The sequence below is a fragment of the Triturus cristatus genome, chromosome 12 (genome assembly GCF_964204655.1).
Source record: "Triturus cristatus chromosome 12, aTriCri1.1, whole genome shotgun sequence".
Lineage (NCBI taxonomy): Eukaryota > Metazoa > Chordata > Amphibia > Caudata > Salamandridae > Triturus > Triturus cristatus.
Window position 1 is genome coordinate 428,047,117 of NC_140595.1, and position 25,823 is coordinate 428,072,939.

The 25,823-nt window shown below is 45.6% G+C and overlaps 1 protein-coding gene across 1 annotated transcript in view; it reads left to right on the forward strand.

The window, feature by feature from the left end:
• The window catches only part of WTIP (WT1 interacting protein), a 424,743-nt gene extending 400,063 nt beyond the window's left edge, over positions 1 to 24,680 (forward strand). Inside the window, exon 8 of the mRNA XM_085639776.1 lies at positions 23,864 to 24,680. Coding sequence (XP_085495902.1) covers positions 23,864 to 24,016 — 153 coding nt within the window. The 3' untranslated portion in view covers positions 24,017 to 24,680. The remainder of the gene's footprint in view (positions 1 to 23,863) is intronic.
• Positions 24,681 to 25,823: the final 1,143 nt, after the last annotated feature.

Genomic DNA, 25,823 nt, shown 5'->3' on the forward strand with positions numbered 1-25,823 from the left:
TATGAAAACTGAATAAGTCGTCGCAAACAGACCAAATTCCAGCGCGATGAACAAGATTACCAGTCAGGGCGTATTTTAACTTTTGCACGTAAATATGATTTGCCAAGAAAGGAGATGAATAAGAAGAGAGTAGGTGTTTCCTTCAGCAAGGAGACTTCCGAATCTGAAGTAGAAACCTCTGGCAGTGAACAGATAACAGGTGATGAGGCAAAAGACACAGATGCAGAACCAACATTTTTTCAAGAATTCAAGCTAATCCGCGAGAATCGCCAAAGACCGGCACAAAGGACACATCCTCCAAACCTAAAAAGAAACGCAAAACAAGACGCGGTAAGAGAAGGAGAAGAAACATCAACACGCAGCAAGGGCAAGCAATGATTGAAAAAAGTGTCATTAACTTATCCGACCGGATTTTGAAGGAAGATGAACTGAAAGTACTACAACTGGGATTAACGTTTTGTCCAACCACAGATTTTAACTATACTGAAACAAGGGTAGATTTGTTTAAATTTATCCAAAAGTTAAAACTCCAGAAGGTACACCTTCTGCATGCTAGGCAAGCCGGAAGTGCAGAGATAGACAAAGTGATTTATAACATGGACAGTCTTGTTGGTAGTGATGTGGATAGTCTAGTGTTGCTTCAAAACTTAGAAACATCTAATCACACGGATGACCCATACGATACAGGAGGAACAGAGTCCAGTCTTCCATATGCAGGAATTGAACAAGCAAGTGGAAATAGCGGACTAAAAAGGAAATCAAGAACTTCTCGCCAGATGCCATATGATGCTATAGACGTCTTTAATGATGCCTTGATTCAAAAACTAAAGAATCTTCAACGGCAAACTCATCTTGAAAAGCATTATAAAATCTCCCAGAAACAATGGCACGCTATCCAAAGTCTTAAACAGGATGAATCAATAATAGTGAAACCTTCTGATGAAGGGGGCAACATTGTGTTTTTTCCAAAACAACAATATATTAGAGAAGCACTTAACCAACTGGAAGATCAAGAATGTTACTTGCCCACAACTAAAAGAGAATATTCTAATTGCATTGAGACTTTCCATCAAAATTTACGAGAATGGAGGGATGAGGGAATGTTGGTAAGTAATTTAATTTAATTTTTTGTTATGTGAATATCCCATGTTGCCTACCTTCTATCACCTTCCAAAGGTCCATAAAGATTTACATTGGCCACCTGGAAGACCAATAGTGGCCTCTATAAATAGCCTTCTTGAGAACTGTTCTATTTATTTGGATTTCTTTTTGGCACCGTGGTTTAAAAATCTTAGCTCTTATATTGGAGATACGCAAGACTTTCTCAGGTTAATTGAAGGTGTCAAGTGGGAGCCTGACATGCTGCTTATTACATTGGATATACCACTGTGTATACTTGTATAAACCATGACCGGGGGATTGCGTCGTTAAAGTGGTTTTTAGATAAGCGCCCTCTTAAGTTTAAAAAACATAATGAGATGCTTCGTAAAATGTTAGCATTTTGTTTAGAAAACAACATATTTATTTTTGCAGGGCAGCTATACAGGCAACAATGCGGTACTGCGATGGGCACGTGCTTCACCCCCAGTTATGCACACCTTTTTTTGTTGGCTGGTGGGAGGTACCGGAAAAATGGAAGGACATGGTCCCATTTTGGACCTGTTACATCTACGATCTTTTTCTCGTATGGAAGGTTTCGCACTCCTCGGCCGAGGAGTTCATAACATTCTTAAATTCCAACGACTTAAACCTGGTATTTAGTGGACATATAAGCAGCACACAGGTCTTCTATTTGGACCTAGAAGTCTACATTAATAATGCAGAGATCTTGACTTGACTGTATAGGAAACCCACAGCTGGCAATGCTTTGCTTCACGCAAAAAACTTTCATCCAAAACGTTTGAGCAATAATATTCCTTATGGGGAGCTTTTGCGTATGAAGCAAAACTGTTCTTCTGGAGAGGACTATGTTACAGCAAAGAACGAAACATACAGCCGTTCTAAAGACAGGAGTTACTCAAATAATTCCTTCTGTGTAGCAGTAAAAAAAGTTGAAAAGATAACTAGAGAAGAGCTTTTAGCTCCTAAAATTGCGAGTGGAAGTAACATCTCTCAAACCCCAGAACCTACACGCATGATTACACGTTTTAATACGCAATCTTCTAAAATAGTCCAGATGTTCAGAAGAAATTGGCACATGCTTAAAACAGACAACGTTTTAAAGAATCAAATTCCCAGTCAACCTCTGATAACATATAGAAGATCCAAATCCATCAAGGATCTCTTAGTTTCAAGCCATTTTCAATCTGCAAAAAGACCGAAAGGACCCATAACTGGGTTATTTCCGTGCATGAAATGCAAGGCATGCAAATATAGCCACAAAAAGACCACATGAGACTCTAGGTAAAAACTATAACTCTTCTAGAAACATCAATAAATTACTTAATTGTAACTCTGATTTCACCATGTACTGTTTAGAATGTCCCTGTAAGAAAAGATATATTGGCAGCACAATACACCTTGCCAAGAAGCGTGTGTTGGAACACATGCAGGCGATTGCAAAAAAGGACAACAGTTACCCCGTGGCTCGCCACTTTGAGGATACTCATAAAAGTAATAGGGACCTTTTAACAGGAGACAGGGTTACGAAATTGTGTTCCCTAGAGTCCAAGTATACATTGAGCTGGGAAACATGGCCCCTCAGGGTCTGAATAACGACGAGGAACTATGGGCCCATTTAGAAAAAGATTCATACACCATGAGCTACCAGACGATGAATCTCATTGCGGGTTGTAACCTGTAACCACAATATCTTTATATTTGGGTTAGAACTACAAAAGCTAGGAGACTTTTTTTTTTTTTACAATTTATTTGGATTAGAGCTGAGATGAGACAATGCCTGTTGCCATTTTTCAGATCCTCCTTTTACATATCATTTGTGTTATAAGTCGACATGAATGTTTTTGTCTCTGATAATTTTACACATAGGATTGTTATACAATGTAGGCTCTTTATTCTGACTAAGAAATATGTGTGCTTTCCTTCCCTGTTTGGATTAATCATGTGACCACTAAGTAGAAGGGAATGTTCAATTATGAACTGAGGGTCACATAGCCTTTACTCACTTTTACTTTTCTTTTGTACTAGAGATCCTCCAGTTTAGATTTTAAAAGCCCATTCAGGGCTAGATTGTTTGGTGTACCAGTTACGATTCCTACATAAAAACTTTTTCAAGCATGACAAGTAAAGTATAAGACATTATAGATGATATTAACATTGAAGAAAGAAAATACATTTGTCTTTCTTCATTAAGTGGCTATATGTAACTTTCTATATACTTTACGTCTCCTTTTCATGTATGATAAAATGTGAGCATTGATATAATTTAGGAATTATGACACCATGTTTTATAAACTTATCGGCTGTACTATTCGATTATCATTGCTTAAAGCAAAGCCGCATAGAATGATAAGATGGCCGACACAAAAATGAAGCATCATGCATATATTGGGCTGTCTTTTATGTTTACCATTTTTGACACTTTTTTTCACTTTAAAATGGTGGTACTGCGATAAACTGACATTGACAAAGCCAGAGCGGGAAACGCGTCTGTCAGTGCTGATGGGGGCTCCGCACGAATAAAGAAAATACTCACGGACTCAAGTGTGCTTCTGCTTTGTGTCGGCTGACACAATTCTGGTCTCTGACTTGAGTGTGTTGTGAAACGCGGCTCACCACCGTGATACGGGGCACCCAGGGCATGTGGTCGCGACGACGGTGAACTTCGGTGTTGTGTGTGTATATATATATATAGATTTAGTAGGTTTGCGAGTGACTCTATAAGTGAGTGACTAAACGTATCTTACTGAATGCATGGGTTAGTGACTAAACTGTGTGAATGTCTGTATCCATCTGTCTGTTGGTGTGTAAGCTGCTGTATCAGTTTGTAAATAACTACATGAGTGTATATATGAGTTATTGATTTGTTGTCTGAGTATGTGTATGGGTGCCTGAGTGTTTGTGTGTGTGGGGTGTGTGAGACTCTGTGCATAGATGTATGAGTGGGTGATTCACTGGGTGCATGGTTTCAAGACTGCATCTGTAATGGACTGTGTGTATGGGTGTGTTAGTGACTGAATGTACATCTCAGTGGAACATGTGTGAGTAACTACATATGTGAAAGGTAATGTATATGTGTGTTAGAGTATTTAAATGGCTATAAGTGAGTGTGTGTGATTGTGAGAGTGGCTTTATGGATGAGTGTGTGCCTGTATCAGTGATTGTATAAGAGCGTTAGAATGTGCTAGTATTTGTATGAGTAAGTGAGCTGGTGTGTATAACTGTATAGGTGAGTAAATGGGAGTGTAATTAATTATTTGCATGAGTGACGCAGGCTGTGGCGCTTACTGGAAGTACCTGGTGGCCTAGATGGCCCCCAGGGGCCCTCCGGATTTAAGGGGACTTAAATCCCCAACTTAAAACGCGCCACAGGGCGTGTTTGCACACGTCACCTCTGGCCCCACCCTTCCCTTTACCACTGTGCAAAGGCGCCCTGTGGCACGTTTTAAGTTGGGGCATTAAGTCCCCTTGAATCCTGAGAGTCCCTGGGTCCAACTAGCCCACCACGTACCTCCAGTAAGCACCACAAAGCTGCGTTGCAGAGAGGTGGTCCAAGGCCATGCCCTATTTTACACCTCTCTGCAATGCAACTCTGTGGCACTTACTGGACGTACCTGGTGGGTTAGTTGGCCCCCAGGTACCTTCAGGATGCAAGGGGACTTATTTCCCCAACTTAAAACGCGCAACAGGGTGCATTTGCACACTTGTGACATCAGGCCATGCCCCCCCGCACCACTGCGCAAACGCACCCCCTGGTGCGTTGTAAATTGGGGGATTAAGTCCCCTTGAGTCCTGAGGGTCCCTGGGGGACAACTAGCCCACCACTTACCTCCAGTAAGCGCCACAGAGCTACGTTGCAGAGTGGTGTAAAAAGGGGCATGGCTCCCTGGCGCATACTGGAGGTTCCTGGTGGGCTAGTTGGCCCCCAGGGACCCCCAGTATTCAAGGGGAATTACTTCCCCATCTTACAACGCGCCAGGGGACGTGTTTGCAGAGTGCTGCAGGGAGGGGGGGCTGTGTGGCCCCCCTTCCTTTTCTATTTTATGGGCCCTGGGGACCCCATCCCCTAGGGCCTGACCCCCATTTAAAAATATATATATATAAATATTACGGGAAGGGGGCCGCGTGGGCCCCCCTCCTGTGGCCAATTCCGGCCCCGGGGACCCCATCCCCCGGGGCATGGACAAATGTTCTTTTTTTTTTATTATGGAGGGGCGGCTGCGTGGCCCCCCTCCTAAGGCCTCTATTGGTCCCGGGGACCCCATCCCCCGGGGCCGGCCTTTATTTATTTATTTAATTTTATTTATTTGGGAGGGGGGCCGCGTGGCCCCCTCTCGGGCCACTTCTGGCCCCGGGCACCCCATCCCCCGGGCCCTGACCATTTCTATTTTGGGTTTTTTCGGAGGGGGCCGTGTGGCCCCCCTCCTCTGCCCAAATATGGCCCCGGGGACCCCATCCCCCGGGGCCTGGCCTCTGCTTTAAAAAAAAAAAATGCACAGGGGAGGGGGCCACGTGGGTCCCCTCCCGGGCCACTCCTAGCCCCGGGGACCCCATCCCCTGGGGGTGGCCCTCTCCTTTGAGGACCATGGGGGGAGCCCCAATGCCCCCACGGTCCCTGCCGGCTCCCCACGTCCAGCAGGAGCTGGCATTGCTTTTCCACATGGGGAGCTGCTAACTTGCAGCTCCCCATGTGGAAAAAGCAATCTGCTTTGCGTAATTGAATCGCCATCTTGTGCCTCGGTTCTACCAAGGCACAAGATGGCTACCAACACTTCCTGGTTTGGAGTGTTGACAGCTAATTACAATGTAGCTCGTGATCGGGAGGGTGCAACGATCCACCGCGGCCATAGATATCACTATCTTTATTTCTTAATTTCTCAAAAACTAATGAACGGATTTACACATTTTTTGAAAAGGAGGCTTTCTGAGCCAAGCAGTACCTTTTTGCCAAATTTGGTGTAATTCCGTCCAGCAGTTTTTGCTATAACTATGTCTAAACTTTCCTATGGGAAATTGATTTTTTTTACCTCTATTTTTTGGTTTTCTCGGGAACTACTGGACGGATTTACACCAATTAAACAAAAATCTCTTTCTGAGCCAAGGGCTACCTTTTTGCAAAATTCGGTGTAATTCCGTTCAGCAGTTCGGGCTGTAGCCTGTTCTAAAATGTCCTTTGAGAAAACACGTTTTGGGACCCCCCCTTTTTTTGGATTCCGGGCGCGCGAGTTATAGTTAGTGCAATAACTATAACGGAGGAATTTCAATGGTTTTGTACGAGTGAAATGTCCAGCTAACTATAACACCCCTGAAACCTATGGCTATACAGTGAATTTCTAAGGTTATTTTAAATGCTAATTCCTAACTATAACATGTCTGAAACCTGTGTTTTTTTCAGTGAATTTCAAAGGTTTTTTAAATGATATTTTTTAAATGTAATAAGTTATATGTATTTTTTATACTGATTTTCTACAGTTTTGTTAACTGTTTATTTTTACATATTTTATTTTTTAAATTACATTATATATTTTTAATATAAATGGAAATAAAAATGTTTTTTAAAATATTGAAAGTGAAATATTGTTTTTTTTGTTGAATGTATAAGTGCGGAACTATAAGTGTGTTGGCTAGTTAGGGGACTGCATGCATAGTGGCTAGGGGTTTGAAGCAGTCCATGTGCCAATGCCTGGCTCAGTGCATGAGTACTTGGTTACTGACTGAATGATTAGAGTACTGCAAGGAGAGTGCCTGGGTGAATTTATAAGTGTTAGAATTACTTTTCAGGATCAGTACTGGGCTCAAAGATGCAGCACTGATGTCTCTCCTGATAACAGGTGTGTAAATCAGAATTCGTAGTTCGTCTGATTTTAGAGGAATATTTTAAAGTTCCAAAACTCCACACTTAGAAACTTTTTCAGCAAAAAGCAGTCAATGATATCCTATGGAAGGAAATTCAAGTTACTGGTAAGTACGGTTAGAATTACTTTTCAGAATCAGTACTGGGCTCAAAGATGCAGCACTGAGGTCTCTCCTGATAGCAGGTAAGTAAATCGGAATTTGTAGTTCGGATGATTTTACTTTGGTCCAGTATATATAGAGCCACTTTCCTACACCATCCCCACCCTTCACCACTGTGTAAACGCACCCTGTGTCCGTTTTAATTTGGGAGATTAAGTCCCCTTGAATCCTGAGTGTCCCTAGCGTCCAAGTAGCCCACTAGGTACCTCCAGTAAGCTCCACAGAGCTGCGTTGCAGAGAGGTGTAAAAAGGGGCACGGCCTGGGCCACCTCTCTGAAACACAGTGCAGTGGCGCTTACTGGAAGCACCTGGTGGGCTAGTTAGCCCCCAGGGGCCCTCAGGGTTGAAGGGGAATTATTTCCCCAACTTAAAATGCGCCACAGGGTGTGTTTTCACACGTCATCTCGGGCCCCACCCCCTCCCTTCATCACTGTGTAAACGTGCCCTGTGGCCGTTTTAATTTGGGAGATTAAGTCCCCTTGAATCCTGAGTGTCCCTTGGGTTCAACTAGCAAACTAGTCCACTAGGTACCTACAGTAAGCGCCACTGAGCTGCGTTGCAGAGAGGTGTAAAAAGGGGCGTGGCCTCTGAACATCTCTCTGCAACGCAGCTCCCTGGCGCATACTGGAGGTACCTGGTGGGCTAGTTTGCCCCCAGGGACCCTCCAGATTGAAGAGGAATTAATTCCTCAACCTAAAATGCACCACAGGGCGCGTTTGCACTCTGGGGAAGGAATGGGGCGGAGCCTGAGGTGACATGTCTGCAAACGCGCTCTGTGGCGTGTTTTAAGTCGGAAGATTAATTCCTCCTCAATCCCGAGGGTCCCTTGGGGCCAACTAGCCCACCAGTTACCTCCAGTATGCACCAGAGAGCTGTGTTGCAGAGAGGAGTTCAGAGGCCATGCCCCTTTTTACAACACAGTGCAACGCACCTCCGTGGCGCTTACTGGAGGTACCTGGTGGGCTACTTTCCCCCCAGTGACCCTCAGGATTGACGAGGAATTCATTCCTGAACTTAAAACGCGCCACAGGGTGTTTTTGCACACCTGTGAACTCAGGCCCCGCCCCCTCCCTTCACCACTGTGCAAACGCGCCCTGTGGTGCGTTTTAAGTTGGGGGATTACTCCCCCTCTTGAATCCTGAGGGTCCCTGGGGTGCAACTAGCCCACCAGCTACCTCCACTAAGCGCCACAGAGCTGCGTTGCAGAGAGGTGTAAAAAGGGGCGTGGCCTCAGAACACCTCTGCAACGCAGCCCCGTGGCGCACACTGGAGGTTCCTGGTGGGCTAGCTGGCCCCCAGGGACCCCCAGTATTCAAGGGGAATTAGTTCCCCATTGGCGTTGGCAGAGTGCTGAAAGGAGGGGGCGTGACCTTAAGCGCGAGGCCGTTTAAAAAAAAAAAAGAAATTATTAGGGGGACTGTGTAGCCCCCCCCCCTTCTTTTTCTATTTTTTGGGCCCTGGGGACCCCATCTCCCAGGGCCTGCCCCCTAATTTTGTTTTTTTAAGTTGTAAAAATGTGGAAGGGGGCCGCGTTGCCCCCCTCCCGAGGCCTTAATTGGCCCCGGGGACCCCATCCCCCAGGGCATGACCTTTTTCTTTTTTACTTATGGGGAAGGGGGCCGCATGGCCCCCCTCCCGGCCCACATGTAGCCCTGGGGACCCCATCCCCCGGGGCTGGCCCTCTCTGTTGGGGACCTTGGGGAGGTCCCCAATCCCCCCCCCACAGTCCCAGCCAGCTCCCCGCGTCCTTCGGGAGCCGGCATTGCTTTTTCACATGGGGAATGCAGCTCCCTGTGTGGAAAAGCAATTTGGTTTGAATTTTGAAAGAGAGAGCAGGTTTCCCTGCTCTCTTTCAAAATTCAAACCAAGTTTGCTATGGCAGGACGGGAGCCGCAAGGCTCCCGCCCTGCCATAGCAAACTAAAGTGATCCGGGGGTAGGCACCCCAGGACACTGCAGGAGCCGGCCCTGGGAGGTGGCGGTCCACAGGGCCATCAATGGCTCCAGGAGGGGGGCCGCGCGGCCCCCCACCTCACATTTTCAAAGCCCCGGGGGGTGGTGGTCCCCGGGGCATGTGGGGGGGCTTGAGTCCCCCCACACAGGGTATTTTTGTTAACAAAAAAAGCCCTGGGGGTTGGCGGTCGCCGGGGCTGCGGTCCCCGGGGCTGCGGGGGGCAGTGTGCCCCCCCAATCAAAATTCAATCGAGCCCCAGGCGTGGTGGTCCCTGGGGCTGCAGGGGGGCGATGTGCCCCCCCGCAACTATAAATGCTTTTTACCGGGGGTGGTGGTCCCCGGGGCAGTGTGGGGGGGGGGGGGGGAGATTGGGCCCCCCACTTTTTTTTTACTTTGGGCGCTAATTAACAACGAAGCACAGCAGGCCGCAGTTCGTTTTTAAATTTTTTATTTACATTTTGGCCAAAATTCGCGCTGGGTGCGCGAATCTCGGCGATTTTGTTTTTTTTTAAGAAAAATTATTTTTTGGGCCTAGGGGGTCAGGGTGTTTCTACCCTGCCCCCTTTTTGCATTTTGCACGTTTTTTTCTTGGGTTTCTTGTGCCTCGGTTCTACCGAGCCACAAAATAGCTGCCAACACTTCCTGGTTTGGAGTGTTGACAGCCAATTAGCATACAGCTCGTGATCGGGAGGGTACGCGGACCCTCCGAGGCCATAGATATAGCTATGAATTTTCTTTTCATTTTCTCAGGAACTACCTAACGGATTTATACCATTTAACCAAAAGGCACGAGTGTGAACCAAGGGCTACCTCTTTGCCAAATTTGGTGTAATTCCGTTCAGCAGTTCGGGCTGCAGCTGCGATTAAAGGTTCCTATGGAAAATTGCATGGGGAAAACACGTTTTGGGACCCCCTTTTTTTTTGAAAATTTCGCGAAGATTCGTCAACCGGTGCCAAAGTTATTCCAAATAGAATGTTGCGGATTTCCTATGGATAATAGGTCCTAACTATAACTACCTACTGGCGAAATATATATATATCTATATCTATATTCACTTAAAAAACCATAGGTTTCACACATGTTATAGTTAGGTGGATATTTCACTCGTAAAAAACCAATGAAATTCCCCCGTTCTAGTTAGTTCAGATAACTATAACTCACGCACCCGCAATCCACTGCTCATGACGTCACATATTACATCACTCATGGCATGGTCAGTGGCATCACTCATGACATCACTGATGACATCATCCTTGTGATAGAGTGGCGGTCATGCGAGTTATAGTTATCTGAACTAACTATAACGGGGGAATTTCATTGGTTTTTTACGAGTGACATATCCACCTAACTATAACATGTGTGAAACCTATGGTTTTTTAAGTGAATTTGCAAGGTTTTTTAAATGCTAATTCCTAACTATAATGTGTGTGAAACCTATGTTTTTTTCTGTGAATTTGTACGGTTTTTTAAATGCTAATTTATTTCTGTATTTTTTTTACATATTTATTTTACAATAAACTACGTATTAAACATTTATTTTTATTTTTTTTGGTTTTTCACCGTGCGCGCACCCCCGCGATTTAAAAAAAAAATAATAATTAAAAAAATATTTTCTGCCTTCGGGGTCCTTCAGGGACCCCCTGACAAAGGCTAGGGGGTCAGGAACTCTCTACCCTGCCCCCGTTTCACGTTCGCCACCTTCCTTTTTCACTCTCGCACTGAAAACAAACAAAATGGCGGCCGACACTTCCTGATTTCGACCGATTTGCACGTTGACTAACATGTAACCACCAATCAGAATTACGCTCACGCACGTTAGGGTGCTCGCACGGTGCGCGCTTATAGATATTTATATGCTTTTAAATGCTATTTTCTCAGGAACTACTGAACAGATTGACACCAGACCTGCAAAAGGCACTTCCCTGACCTGAGGACTACCTCTCTGCCAAATTTCAAGTAATTCTGTTCAGCCATTCGGGCTGTACCTTCGACTAAAGGTCCTATGGAAAAATGCATGGGGAAAACGTGTTTTGGGACCCCCCTATTTTCCCGGCCCCGCTTGACGAATCACCCCGAGACTTTCAGGGTAGGAGCTGAACGGAGCGACCCATTAGTTTCGAAAATTTTGCGAGGATTCGTCAACCGGCGCCAAAGTTATTCAAAATAGAATTTTCAGATTTCCTATGGAAACTCGGTCCTAACTATAACTATCTACTGGCGACCGCCAGTAGATAATATCTATATCTATATCTACACACACATACACTGGCGTGCTTCCCAACCATTAGTGGTGCTGGAAAAGTTATTGCGCCCACTGTGCGTGTTACTATATCAGCAGCTCCATTCCATCATCAGGAACAAGATCGGCGCTCCAGTTAAAGTTTAAAAAAGAAATGTATGGAGGCTGAAACATATAAACGCATTTCGGTTGCACACTGTGACCTTGATCACGATAAAAATGGCATTTTCTAAAAAAATTCTATAAGTAATTTTCATTCACAAGTAACAAATGTAGGACAAAAAGACAATGCAAAATGCGTTTGCCATCTTTGAACATGTGAATATACCGCTTTGTATAATGAAACTGATTTACCTAAAAAACAAAAGCTAAATCAAAAGCAAATCTCATGCTCAGTACCAAGGTTATTTCATAATTGGTATGCAATATATCTACATTTTAATCATATATATGTTAAGATAATTTTACAATACAATTTTTCGGTTTGTCCTTTGGCTTCTGTACTCAATCATTGAGTTACATGTGAGCACGTGACCCAGAATACATATTTACATTAGCAAATGCAAATAAGACATGATTGAAATAAATCACCTAACTTCATATAAGGGCACCTGTAAAAAGCCATCATGTACTATCATTCATCATATTGACAATAAAACATTTAGCTACTGCACTGTCTAATAAGCTGTGTGAATCCAGCCAGCAAACATAAATATACAAATGGGTGCAACTTCTTACCAATGGCATCAACTACCTAGATAGACTCTTATTGTCAGTCAACCTAAACATGTGTATAATTCCTCGTCCAAGTTTAAACCATGTGGCTTTTTGATATTTATCTCCAAAATGAACCAGTTCTCCAGTTTCCTAAATACTCTCCATCTCCTCCTCTTACATCCTTAGTAATTTGCCTTATGTACCTAAACTTTAACAAGGACGCATCACCTTCATGATATTTAACTAAATGCGGAGGCGGCACCTCCGCTGTGGCAGAAGAGCATCGCCCCACTGCTTTTAAGCAGTACAAAGTAAAGGAAACATAAAATGATAATGAATTTGAGTTATTATCATTTTTATGTTTCTGTTCTGCTTTGCGGACGGGCCTGCTTTGCTCTCAAAGCAGGGCATGGGAGGAGTGGTTTGCCCACTGCTAAATGCACATGACTGTTTGGACGGCCCTCTTGACCCGCTCAAAACAGTCATGCGCACTTTCCCTGTTCACCATATAGGCTGCATGGAGAACATGCCCAGGCCCCCATTCCCTGGCTGAGCGTCAAACCAAGACACTCAGACCAATCACAACGCTGCATTGCAGCATTATGATTGGTCAGGGGAGCCTGCCTGTGCTTCCTGTTCCTCGAATCCAATGAGGAGAGCAGGAACAGAGACGCGGGACCCGGCGGCAAGGTAGATGTTAATTATTTCATTGCACAGCCTCCCTCTTTCCCCCCCCCACCACCCACGAGCCATGCAGGCCTCCACTATCAAAATGTCTAGCCACTGGATAACCTCGGTCAGGGTTCTTGATCGCCTTAATGTGCTGCAGGATTATTTTATGTATTGGTAATGTGATGCTGTCTACAGATACCTTCAGGCAAGGACACTTCAGTGTGTACAAAATAAACCTACTTTTACACGTAAGCCTCCCACTTACTTCGATGTTGTCAAAAGGTGTCTTAAGATGAATAATGTTAACCCCATGTTGGCATGCTTTACACCTGTTACAGTACACAATCCTTCCCTAGTGGTAAGCAAATCATTTTGAGATACCAGTGCCTTTTGAAGCAGTCATTTTTCATGTGTGCTGTGTTGTAGGTTGTAATGAATCTATGATCATTGTTCCTCTCATTTTTCTTTAAAAAATAGAGCGTGCTCTCTTTTATATTGCCTTGCTCTATTGGACTCTGCCTTTTATTGCTGACCTGTTTGTCCTATTGAAAAGGACTGTAACTGAAGCCACATAATTTGTGGAACAGCTGAACACTAATGTTCTGAATCTGTCCTTCACCAGCAAGAATAGTAATAAAGAAATAGAATTACTGGATGTGATGATGCGGATAGAAGGTAGTAAGGTGGTGGCTACTTTTACAGAAAACCCACTGCAGGGAACAGTATTTTTCACGCCCAGTGCTTTAACCCAATCCTGATTATCAAAAGTATCCCCTTTGGTGACTTCTACAGAGCCGGGAGGGTATGCAGTACGGAGGAGGAATACTCGAAAATTGAACAAGGGGTAATTTTAAGGTTCAAAGCCAGAAGTTATTCAGAAAACACTCTAATGCAGCCTCCAGTATAGCACGGCAATATAAAAGAGAGAAGGCTGTATTTTTGACAAAAAAATAAAAGTGAGAGAAACAATGATCATAGATGTATTACCACCTACAACACAGCAGACATTAAAAAGTAAGCGCTCCTTTAAACAGACACTGGTATCTCATCAAAAAGGATCCCATCATTGGTCATGAAGTATCTAGATGCCCACTTATTAGATGGGCCAAATCAATGAGGGACTATCTAGTCAAAAGTGATATCAGGCCTAAATTACTCGAATTCATTGAGGCACTGAGCCTAATAGATGTATGGAGAACTCTACACCGACAGAGCGGCAATATATATTCCACTCTGGGGCGCACAATAGCCTCTCCAGACTAGATTATATCTTTACATTGGCGATGGGGCTCATGGGAGTGACAGAGGTGACACACTTGCCCAGGGGTATCTCAGACCATTCGCCAGTGCTTGTTACCCATGCTGCCTTCACATTGAAAAAACATAGGCTGTTCCCACTCTATCCAGGATACTTGAAAATCCGCAAAATCAGTAAAGCCCTCCTGGCAACAACTAAGCATTATTTCGCAGAAAATGAGCACTCCGTGACATCCCCGACGACACTGTGGGAAGCCTATAAAACAGTCCTTCGTGGACAGGCCATCTCGATAGTGACGAACTATAAACAGTCCCAGAAGAAGGAAATAGAGGGGCTTGAGCGACAGGTATCCCTGGCAGAAGCAGACCATGTGCTGCATACAAATGGAAATACGACGCATAGGGTGCGAATGGCGCAACATGAATACAAGTCATAAATGTGGGAGATGGCAAAAACTAGGCACCTCAAGACACAGCATACTATTTATGAGCTGGGTGACAAGGCGGGTAGGCTATTGGCCTGGCTGGAACAAAAGTATCGGGCTACTAGATGGGTGGTGCAAATTCAATTAGGCCACGGCAGCTTAACGGTGGAACCCCAGCGGATTGCGGGGGCCCTAGCGGAGCATTACAGAAAGGTATATACCCAAGAGGCCACAGCCACAGTTGCGGAAAATCTAGAATTCCTCAAAGACATAAAAATGCCCATGCTGGCCCCATCTACGGTTGAGGCCCTTGAGAAAGACTTAGAGCCTGAAGAGTTAACATTTGCGATAGCCGTGCTCCACACCGGGAAGGCACTGGGACCGAACGGGATCCTGGTGGAATTATATAAAAAAGCAGCAACGCAGCTTGTCCCTCGCTTACTGCATATGTACAACGACAGCTTAGAGAAGGGGATTCTCCCCAGAGATCACAGATTGGCCACTATAGTGGCTATTCATAAACCAAATAAACCGCTGCACGAATGCACGTCCTACAGACCGATCTCCTTGCTAAATGCCGAAGCCAAGATCTTGGCTAAAGTATTGGCAACAAGGCTTCAGGCACACCTAGCCACAATGGTGCACCCAGATCAGTCCGTGTTGATGCCGAATCGGAATACCGCCCTTAATTTGCATCGACTCCACGGGGTCATCGCGCATCGCTCCACTATAGAGGAAGATGCCGTCCTTCTGTCTCTTGATGCCAGAATGGCGTTTGACTTGGTAGAATGGCCCTTCCTATTTGCAGTTTTACGGCATTTGAGATTTGGGCCCAAGATTTGCGCCTGGATCCAGCTACTGTACACGCAACCGTTGGCGCAGGTGGTAGTGAATGGCCATATATCAACCGACTTCCCGCTGGGGAGGGGAACAAGACAGGGCTGCCCCCCCTCGCCACTTCTGTTTTGCGCTTGTTTTGGAACCGTTGGCGGCCTGGATACGTCAGGACCCGGTAATCCGCGGCCTGAGATGGGCAATGGGAAGGGAGGACGGCATTTCCTTATATGCGGATGACATGTTATTGTACCTGGCGTCCCCGGCGCGCTCAATTAATAGTCTTCTAGACATATGTATGTCGTATATGCGGATCTCTGGATATACCATTAACTGGGCAAAGTCACACCTTTATGTACTGCAGGGTTCTCCACCGTGGCTCCCAAGAGGATGTATAATACAGATAGCGGAAAATGGATTTAAATATCTAGGGATATATGTAACACCTGATAGAGCACAATTCATTGCTGAAAACCTTACACAGCCCCTAATACGGTTCCGTAGTGACGTCAAGCACTGGCGCTCCCTACCACTAACACTTCTGGGAAGAGCGGCTCTTTTCAAAATGATGGCGCTCCCCAGGTTCCTGTATGTATGCAAAACACGCCCTTCCCAGTATCTCCAGCATACATCACAGCAATAAACACAGAAGTGACCAGTCTATTATGGGATGGGAAAACGCCGCGGATAGCACTCCATAAATTAACAAGGAGCTGGTACGATGGGGTTATTGCCCTCCACAACATCAAGATATACTACTGGGCCTCGCAGCTTACGGTGGTTAACCAATGGCTACACATACCCGGTGACGACCCGGCCTATCGCATGGATAGACATCTGCTAGACACTGTAGGAATTATGGGTGCATTGTACAATAAGGTTAGAAGGCATAACCTCATGGGCCCGACGGCCCATATGGTAAAAATCTGGTTTGAGGCTCAACGTGCGTTAGGATGGGAGGGAAAGATAACACAGGCGACGCCACTATGGGACACAAACCGACTAGGTATGCTACGCAACACCAAGGGCTTTCGCCAATGGGACTTGATAGGAATCTCGTGAGTCGGGGATCTGTGGAAGAAAAAAGAAATAGTCACGTTTGCCCATTTACAGGCTGCAAATGGTTTGGCGAATACTGAAAGATAGAGGTACCTACAGATCAGACATGCTCTCATGGCCGCCATCCCACCAGGCACACAGCTAGCGGAATCGTCACCGCTAGAAGACAGACTTCTCACAGAGCATCTTAACAAAAAAGCCATATCTCAAACATACTGGAAAATAATAAATAACCAGCCCGACCCCCTAAAAGCCCTCAAATCCAAATGGAAATCAGAGATAGGAGAATTAGACGACGCAGACTGGCAGGACGCGCTCTCATCCCCTAAGACAGTAGCGATACCATCAAAATTAAAGCTGATACAATTAAAAATCCTACACCGCACTTATTACACCCGAACACTCCTACATAAACTGCATCGGACAGACTCACCACTTTGTCTCAGACAATGTGGAGAAGAGGGGACTCTCTTCCACTCCCTCTGGATATGTCCTGCAATTGTCCGTTACTGGAAGGCAGTCATGCGCACCCTCCCGCAGGTTACAAAAATCACGATTCTCCCAGAACCAAGGAGATGCCTCCTTAACGTGCGAGAGCCTACGGACCTGAACCGCACAGCGGAAACATGGGTAACACTGGGCATGATGCTGGCGAAGCGAAATATAGCACAGCAATGGGGGTCCCGACAGACTCCTACCCTTCCCCAGTAGAGTGAGGCTATGGATAATGCAATGATTATTGAAAAGACAGTATACATTCATAGAGGGTGCCCAAAAAAATGGTCTCTGATATGGGGAGTGTGGAATGCCTATCGTGGGAGTGTGTGGGAGCCCCCGAGGGAGGATTCAGAATCAGAAGTAAGCGACTGAGGGGACCATGGGAGCAGACTGTATGATATTGAACAATTTGATTTTGTATGCCGGGACTCGGGCGCAGGGCGGGGTCCCATGTAATGAACAATGTCATTGAAACGCTATATCATATGTCAAATGACCATAGACTTGTCATTGGTTTGGTTCTCACGATATGCAATGCCTATAATTTTTTTGATTATGTTGGAAAATGTCAATATAAAGTTTCACAAAAAAAAAAGTGATATCGTGGTCAGAAAGAAAGACCACATCGTTTGTGAAATTTAACAGGAGCCTCTTTAGGCCCTGGGGACCCCACCACCAGGTCCTTTAGAAAAAATATTATTAAAGGGAAGGGTGGCCACCCTCCTGACACTCTTTGGGCCCTAGGAGACGCCATCCCACAGGGCCGTACATGTAATAAAAAAGAGGAGGGAGGGCCATGCTGGCTCCTTCCCAGGACCTCTTTAGGCTCTGGCGACCCCATCCCCCAGGGCTTTCTTTTTTTAATTAAAGAGGGGCACGTGGCCTCACTCCCCAAGCCTCTTAAGACCCTGTGGACCCAATCACCCAGTACTGTACATAGAAGCTAAAAGGGGAAGGGAGGCATTGTGATCCCCTCCCCGACACTCTTTAGGCCCTGGGGACCCCATTCTCCAGGGCCGCACATATATGTTAAAAAGCGATGGGGGATTGCGGCCCTGCTCCCCAAGCCTTCTGTGGCCCCGGGAATCCCACCCGCCCGGGCTGACTCATCACCTCTGTCCGAGGGAGCCAAGCTTTGGGACATAGGGAGCCCAGCTTCAGGACATAGCAGGTTTCCTGCCTGCGCTGGCACCACTGCATGCATGAGCTGTTTGGGGCCGAGAGGGCCCCTGGACTCCCCCCGAGCCCCCAACAAGTGTATGGTGGGGCCCTGTGTTGGCTCCGGTGCACCCACCTTTAAAAATCCAGGCCCTGGGAGATTCTATAATAGTGCATGGCTCTGTATAGTCTCCCTGACCTTCTCCTTCCCCCTCCCATGCAGCATACTTGTGTTGCTCTCCCACGCCTTCCTCCTGCTGTTTGTCCCCCCACCCCTGCTGTCCTCCCACTGTCCATGTTTGTTTAACCCCCACCATGCCCCCATGCCCTTCTCCAGCTGTCCATTGCCAGTGCCGCTGTTCAACTGTTACATCTCTAAAACCATTGACAAAACCAATAAATATTTCATAGGCAGCACCTTTTGGCTTCGGTAATGCTTTTTAAATTTTGCCAGTGGGCGCAGTCATGGTAGTTTGGTATCTTTTTAGCCAAAGTGTAACAGTGGTTGTGTTCTGTGTAACACTTGGAGATGCTTCAATTTGCTTTAATGAAATACCTACCTGGCCATGTTGCATATGAGTTTGTGCTTAGTTGTTGAAGACAGGGGGCTGTGTCTTGGGTGAATAAGGAAAGGACTTTCCCCTAGGTTTGATACGGATACCCTGTTTTCTACTTTACAGTTCAGGTGCTATGGAATGTGCATGAGGGTGTGGGTGGACATAACGTTTGCTATCGGTTCTGAAAGTTGATATGCATAAGGAATATGTGGTACTGTTAGAGAGTATCTGTTTGCCAACCATATGGCGGTGGTGCATTTCGCATAATTGGTGCCTCACACATGTTTATCTCTTGCAGACTAGCATGCAAGTATGCTCAACAGTCATAGACTGGCATCTCTCAGTTAAATTTCACCATCACACACCTGCATCTCAATGAAGCTAAGCATCCCAAACTGCTCGAATCGCACCTGACAGTGAGATAGTGCATAGTGGGTAAGCCAGTCTTTGGCATTTGACCCAGTATGGCTTTGAATGGTCTTTTAGTGCTCCAGCCCTTAACCCAAGCTGCCAGGCTGCTTCCCAGCATGTAAGGTCAGAATGTGAATCTGGAAGTGAGCCATCGAAAGTGATAAGCTGACTTGAAGATGTCAGCCTGCTCCATGTGAGCATCCTTTTTGCTCTGTAGCTTATAGGTAGATTTTGAATAGTACCTTCATATATTTTCCAAGACCAGCTTGATTCCTGAGAAGGTGAAGAGCATTCTCCGATGCTCTTCTTTAAGGGTTCAGGGATAATTCTTTAATGATTGGGGGTGTCTAGGCCAAGAGCCTGTTTTCTTCATGTCCTGTTTGGTCCTTTCTTTGATCCTTTATATATGCTGGAAAAGCAATGGCATACAGGACATTGCATTGCACACCACTGGGCAACCTATATGATGGGCATTTTGTCAATCAAGCAGTCAATCAAGGATACGTAAAGCATGGCAAAAAACCCGTAAGAGTCTCGAGGCTCTGGAGTTGCTAACTACTTCATGATGATCTGTTCATTCGAACAGCCAGGTCTTGAGTCCTTTCCTGAATTGCTGGAGTGATGAGGTGGTCCTGAGGTGCAGGAGAAGGTTGTTCACAGCTTTGGTCACCAGGTGCGAGAAGGAGTGCCCCCTGCTTTTGCCTCACCATATCCCGGGGAGGGTGGGGTGGTGTCTGCGAGGACAGCCTTATCTTGAATTTCACGCTGGCGGCCCTCTATAAAATGAAGCATCATCTCAGTGTTTTTGTGCTTGGATTCCCACCCCTCGTGTATGTCCTTAGTACATTGGTTTCGTACCTAGAACTCACTCCACAGTCTGCCTTATTATTTTATTGCCACATTGGCGTGAATATCTTGTCCCCTGAATGGCTGCTTGCCAGCACAGCCCTTCACTGCTGCTTTACACTGAATTCGTTGTTGCCTATAAATGTCATCCTTACCTCCTCCTGGGATACTTGCTTTCAGGTAAGAGGGCCTTCCAAGCCATAGGAGATTTCTTGCTTGCCTGAAATTTTTATAGCGGCTTCCTTTCCTAGATTGTCTCCTATGCTTCATCCCGCCGACTTGTCCCACTTCATAGCTTCTGAAACGCGAGTCGTATCATTTCTGTCAAACATGGTAATAAAGGTTGAAACCTTTGACCTCAAGTTCCCAAGCTCACACTTCACATTGTATTGTTGTTAGTTTTACTTAAAGTGGAACAATTGTGAACGGAGTCCCTCGTGGTAATCAGCTGCTTAACAAACCCAACGCTAAAGACGCTAAGAGGCTCTCAGAGGCTCTCCATCAGCCGACACGGGAGTGGTTACCAATGGTGCAGCAAGTGTAGTGGCAGAGGGGGACAGAGCAGTGAGCGGTCCATAGCACCACGACTAAGGTTGTCTTTACCTGCTCTACCGATGAAGACTGCCTTTTACTACTCCAAGTACGGTTGGTATTTGCTCTGTTTGCATTACGGCCCATGGTTTCTTGGCTATGCTACCGTCAAGCGTGGGGATATTTAACTTATAGTACAGGTGTGTAAACGGTATTTATTTATGGAACTTTTGTGCACACGCATGGAAAGAAGGAAAGCCGGAGTTGTCCAAAGAGGGGTCTATGATTACAAATCAGGGCTTTGATTAACTGGTGCTGAATGCTAAGGGAATGGTTAGCACCTTCTGTCTGTTAGTGCCACTTAAGGATGTTCACATCAAGTGCAGTGTTTTGAATGTAGGGTGTAATTTCACAGGTAGCCAAAGAAACATGCATATAGATGGAGAAAATGGCTCTTCACCGCACTATGGGTTGTTCTGGTTTCCATATTCTTGTCCTTTTGCTCATGGATCGTGGGGCCCAGCGACACCACAAACTATTTTTATAATCAAACCTCCAGTTACTAAATAATCCCAAGGCAGCTACTATATAAAATGTAGGAAAGTGCTGTAAAATGTGCAGTTAATGTTGGTGACTGAACTGAGATGTGCCTTTAGCCCCTCCTCCTCCTTGACCAAAATCAGCAAAGTCTCCCCACCTTTGGGGGAATGAAAAATCCATGTTCAACGTATAATTGGTTCATGAGTCAGACCAACCTGTTCCAGATGTTGGCTAAGACCATTTTTTATAATGTCAGTCTGTCGATTTCAGCATTAGCCCATGGCAAGCGATCCACAGGTCCTTCAAGTGGACTTGTATTGACATGAACATGATGTTCCCAGGACTGCAAAGAATTCAGAGCATCACCTGTGTGAAGAGTTCCGCCAAAACAAATATTGTTATGCTGAAATGCTCAACAATATTTAATATTGAGGGAAGCCCTGATGGTCCCCACCCCTGGGGATAGTGTGGACAGACTAAGATCACTTCTACTCTCATTGATAACACAGGGAGGTGGCTGCACTTTGGGCAATCTTCCAAGACTCCGACCACAGGCATACTCGTGAGAGGGTCTGATCCACTTACTGAGGGGGGAACACCAGCACTGAGATCATTGATGCAAGGAGACCTTGCATCTCCTCATTGACCATCAGTCTAGCCCGAGCTACAGGCCAAAGGGGATGTAAGGGAACAGCCAGATGCTCTCTGCTATTCTCATTTCACACAGTTTATCTTAATGTTTCGGAATGTACCAGCTCTTACCTTGGCATTTTTCTTATGGCTCATTCCCTTTAGCATTAAGAATGAAAAGTGACAACTTTGACTAAGTTTCCATACTTCCCCTTGCTCACAGGGTCCTGTTGCGGCTACAAACTGTCAGACAAGTTGCATAAAGTCTCAATGTACATCAGGGACATTGGAATCGTGTGTCATGGGCGGACTTAATTGCATGGCAGGGTTAACTAAATTGAGTGGCAAGAAAAGGCAAACTATGTGGCTTAATGTGGCACATTTTGTGGCAGTATTTCACTATTCTGTCGTTTTTACACATGTATCAATCAGTCAATCAATCAGGGTTTGTAAAGCAGGCTACTCACCCAGGGGGGAGGGGGTTAGCAGATCCGTTTAACCGAAGGGCCAGGTCTTGATAGTCTTCCTGAAAGTGTTCAGTGAGGGGGCTCGCCAGATGTCTCCAGGTTTTGGCCGCGATGTGGGAGAATGATCTTCCGCCTGCACTGGCTCTGTGGATGTGCGGGGTTTCAGCCAGTGCGAGGTTGGAGGATCGGAAGTTCCTTTTTGGTACGTGGAAGTTGATTCTGTCGTTGAGGTATACTGGTCCGGTGTTGTGCAGGCATTTGTAGGCGTGGGTGAGGATTTTGAAGGTGACTCTTTTCTCCAGGGGGAGCCAGTGGAGCCTACGTAGGTGTTGGCTGATGTGTTCGTGCCAGGGGATGTCGAGAACGAGCCTGGCGGCGGTGTTCTGTATCATCCGGAGTTTGCGGAGTAGGGACTTGTTGATGCCGGCGTAGAGTGTTTCCATTGTCCAGTCTGCTGGTGATGAGTGCGTGGGTGACTCAGGGGGGATCCACTTGAAAGTCTTTCGGAGTATTTGGAGGGTGTTGAAGCAGCTGGAGGTGACGGTGTTGTCCTGTCAGTTCATGGTGAGGGATGAGTCGAGTACGATGCCAAGGTTTTTGGCGTAGTCTGAGGGGGTCGGTGGGCTTCCGAGGGCAGACGGCCACCAGGTGTTGTCCCATGCTGAGGGGGTGGTTCCAAGGACAAGGACTTCTGTCTTCTCGGCGTTGAGCTTGAGGCAGCTGTTGGTCATCCAGATTGCTATTTCCTGAATCCCTTTTTGGAAGTTGAGTCTGGCAGTGGCAGGGTCATTGGTTAGGGAGAGGATAAGCTGGGTGTCGTCAGCGTAGGATACGATGTTGAGGCCGTGTGGTCGGACGATGGCGGCGAGGAGGGCCATGTAGATGTTGAAGAGGGTTGGGCTCAGTGACGACCCCTGTGGGACTCCGCATGTGATGATCCTGGGGTCGGGAAGGAAGGGTGACAGTCTGATTGTTTGGCTTCTTCCGGTGAGGAATGATCGGATCCAGTCTAAGGCTGTTCCTTTTATGTCGGTGTCATGTAGTCTGGCGATGAGTGTACGGTGGGAGATGGTGTCAAAGGCTGCTGATAGGTCGAGTAATATGAGAGCTGTGGAGTGGCCTTGGTACAGGAGGGTGCGAATGTTGTCCGTGGCAGCGAGTAGTGTGGTCTCGGTGCTGTGGTTCCTCTGGAATCCAGATTGGGACGGGTCGAGGACGGCATTGTCTTCGATGAATCGTGTTAGTTCCTGGTTGACTTTTTTTCTGCAATTTTGGCTGCGAATGGGAAACACTATTGGGTAAAGGTTAGGCATCATTAGTGTCGCTTCAACGCCTAAATGGGGCAATCAGAAACTGAAACATTTCTAGTTAGCCTTTTCAATGGGTCTTCTATTGAGTGATAACACGTGTGGCACCATTGTTAGTTATCTTTGATCTGTTTGAGCTGGAAACATTTTTTTGTTAAATCTGAAAATTATATAGCATATGTGGATCTTGTGGAAAGTGCGGCAAATCCATAATATTGCAGACCATGCCACAGCTACATAGTCTCATAATTTCGGTGGGTCTGATGTACATGTTTCCCTAAGAGCGCTTCCTCTGTGTACAATAGTTACCTGTCATGTGTTTGCCCTTCTGTGTTTAGTTGTAGTTGCAAGATATGAAACCAGCTAGCTGTTCCAGTAGTACTGACCTTCCAAGACCCAATTGAAAGACTTTCCATGATTGTGCTTGCAGCGATAACAGCTGTACACTTAACAGAAAGTAGTCTGTACTTCAGTGCAAGTCTGTTTTTCGATATTGGGCTTCTAGCAACTGACCATAACATTTGTACATTAATATTGGCCTTTTCAGCGCTGAAAGAAAAAATTTGTTTTATCAGGTGAAAACCTATGCAATGCCATCTAATGTGTACTCTTTGGTTTCTGTTGCAGGACTGTGGACTTCAGCTCAACGATGAAGAAGATTGTCGTTGTTACCCACTAGAGAGCCACCTTCTCTGTCATGGTTGCCACATCAGGCGTCTCAGTATTCAAGTGCCACCTCATCCTCCTCCAGGCTACCCAATGCACGTTACGGAACTCTAAGAGACTGTTCAAGAGACAAGTTCAGGAGAAAGCATTGAAAAGCCCTGATCACCAGCCACGTCATCACTGAAATGCCTCATAGTCTTAACAGTAGTATTTGCAAGAAGCGTTTTTTAAGCTGTCGAGAGTAGAACCGTATGTGCCACGGAGTGTACTTTAAGTGTGAACACTGGAAATGGGCGGATAATTTTGCACCTTCATACAGTATGATTTACACACTTAACACACTTTTGTGTTACTAAACGTCATGAGGCCTTACCAGAACATTGCATTGCTAACTCTGCAGATTGGAATCCCAATGGGTGAACTTGAAACAAACTAGCTTTAGACATGAGGGTGATGAACCTTTAGGTTAATGCTCTGAGCTGGCCATCCATGCTATAAAGGAGATTTCACAAAGGAAAGATTATGTTCCAAGTTTCTAATAATGTACAGGCATCTGCTGTGTAAAGTCAGCAAATTACTGCTTTGATCACATCCTTGTTTCTTTTTCGCTAACAACTTTCTTGCAAGACTGTAATTTCAGATTTGTTTTCACTCTCACTTCATCAAAAGAGCCAGTTCGATTAGGTGCTTTTTAGTAGTTGGCAATGTGGATGAAGTTGCGAGTTCAGAATATTGTTCCTTTGGAAATTTTTGCTAAAATAACAAGCTATGGAATGTTTCCTAGCATTCATGTCCTTTCTTATTACTTTGGTTTACACTGGATTTGAGCAAATATTCGTCACACATTTCGAACCAAGCACCTAGGGTATGGTCAGCAGAGGGGCATTGTCCCAACACTGCAAAGTATGGTCTTACTGCACTTTAAATAATGTTAGAGGTACTTAGACTGAAAGTCTTTCTAAGTGTGTGTGTGTATGTTAGTCAAACCATGAAGTAATGCAGAGGTGTATATGAAAATCTGTTGATTTCTGACTAGGCTTCGCATCTAAAAGGCTGGTAGGCTAGGGGTAGAATACATCACATGACTATTCTACCTCAGCCATACAAGTCTATAAGAGGCTCTTGCTTTTTGCGAAATATGAAGGTTTCTGTGTACGCCTGCCTGACTCGGTTAGTCCTTGCTTGCGGATATGTTGCCTCACTAGAGGACCTATTTTTCATCCTATGGCTAACACAACTTTCGATGCTCCCAAGTGACTGTTTTAGACCTTTTTGAATCTGTGTATTTCTTAGCACATATCGTTTGCTCAGGGGCGTAACACAGACCCCCACAGGTCCCGCGGTGTGGGAGGGCCTCCGAGTTCTGTCTTGAGAGCTCCGGATTAAATCCGGAAGGGGGGGGCCCTCCACGTACCTTACAGGGGGGCCCGTCAATTTTTGTTACACCACTGCGTTTGTTTAGAGGAATGTTCCTCCCATATTCAACTCTCTCTCTATGAAGACATACCCCCTGGTGCAGCTGAACTTTTCTGCCTTTCACTTTGGTAAAAACGCGAGTCAGCGTCCTATTCGAAAACATAGACTGAAAAAAGAGATTTTAAATAAATCTAATTCCAGACTATCATACACAAATATGCCCTTAAAAACATTGCAACCCCTGAAATCTAGTCAAAATCACTTTCCACCCATTGTAGAATTTACCTTTAAAGTGCTTGGCATTGAACTTAGGTGCATGTCATACGTTTTTGTGTAGGAATATTTATTTATTGTAATTATTTTGCCAGAAGATGTTTTTTTAACACCCCCCCCCCCATCCCCCAATAATACTGGGTTGGGAAGCTGAGGGTAGTGAAGTCCGCAGAAGCCAGTACAAATGGTTCCTGATCTTTGACAGATCATATTAAAGCAATCTTTATGATGT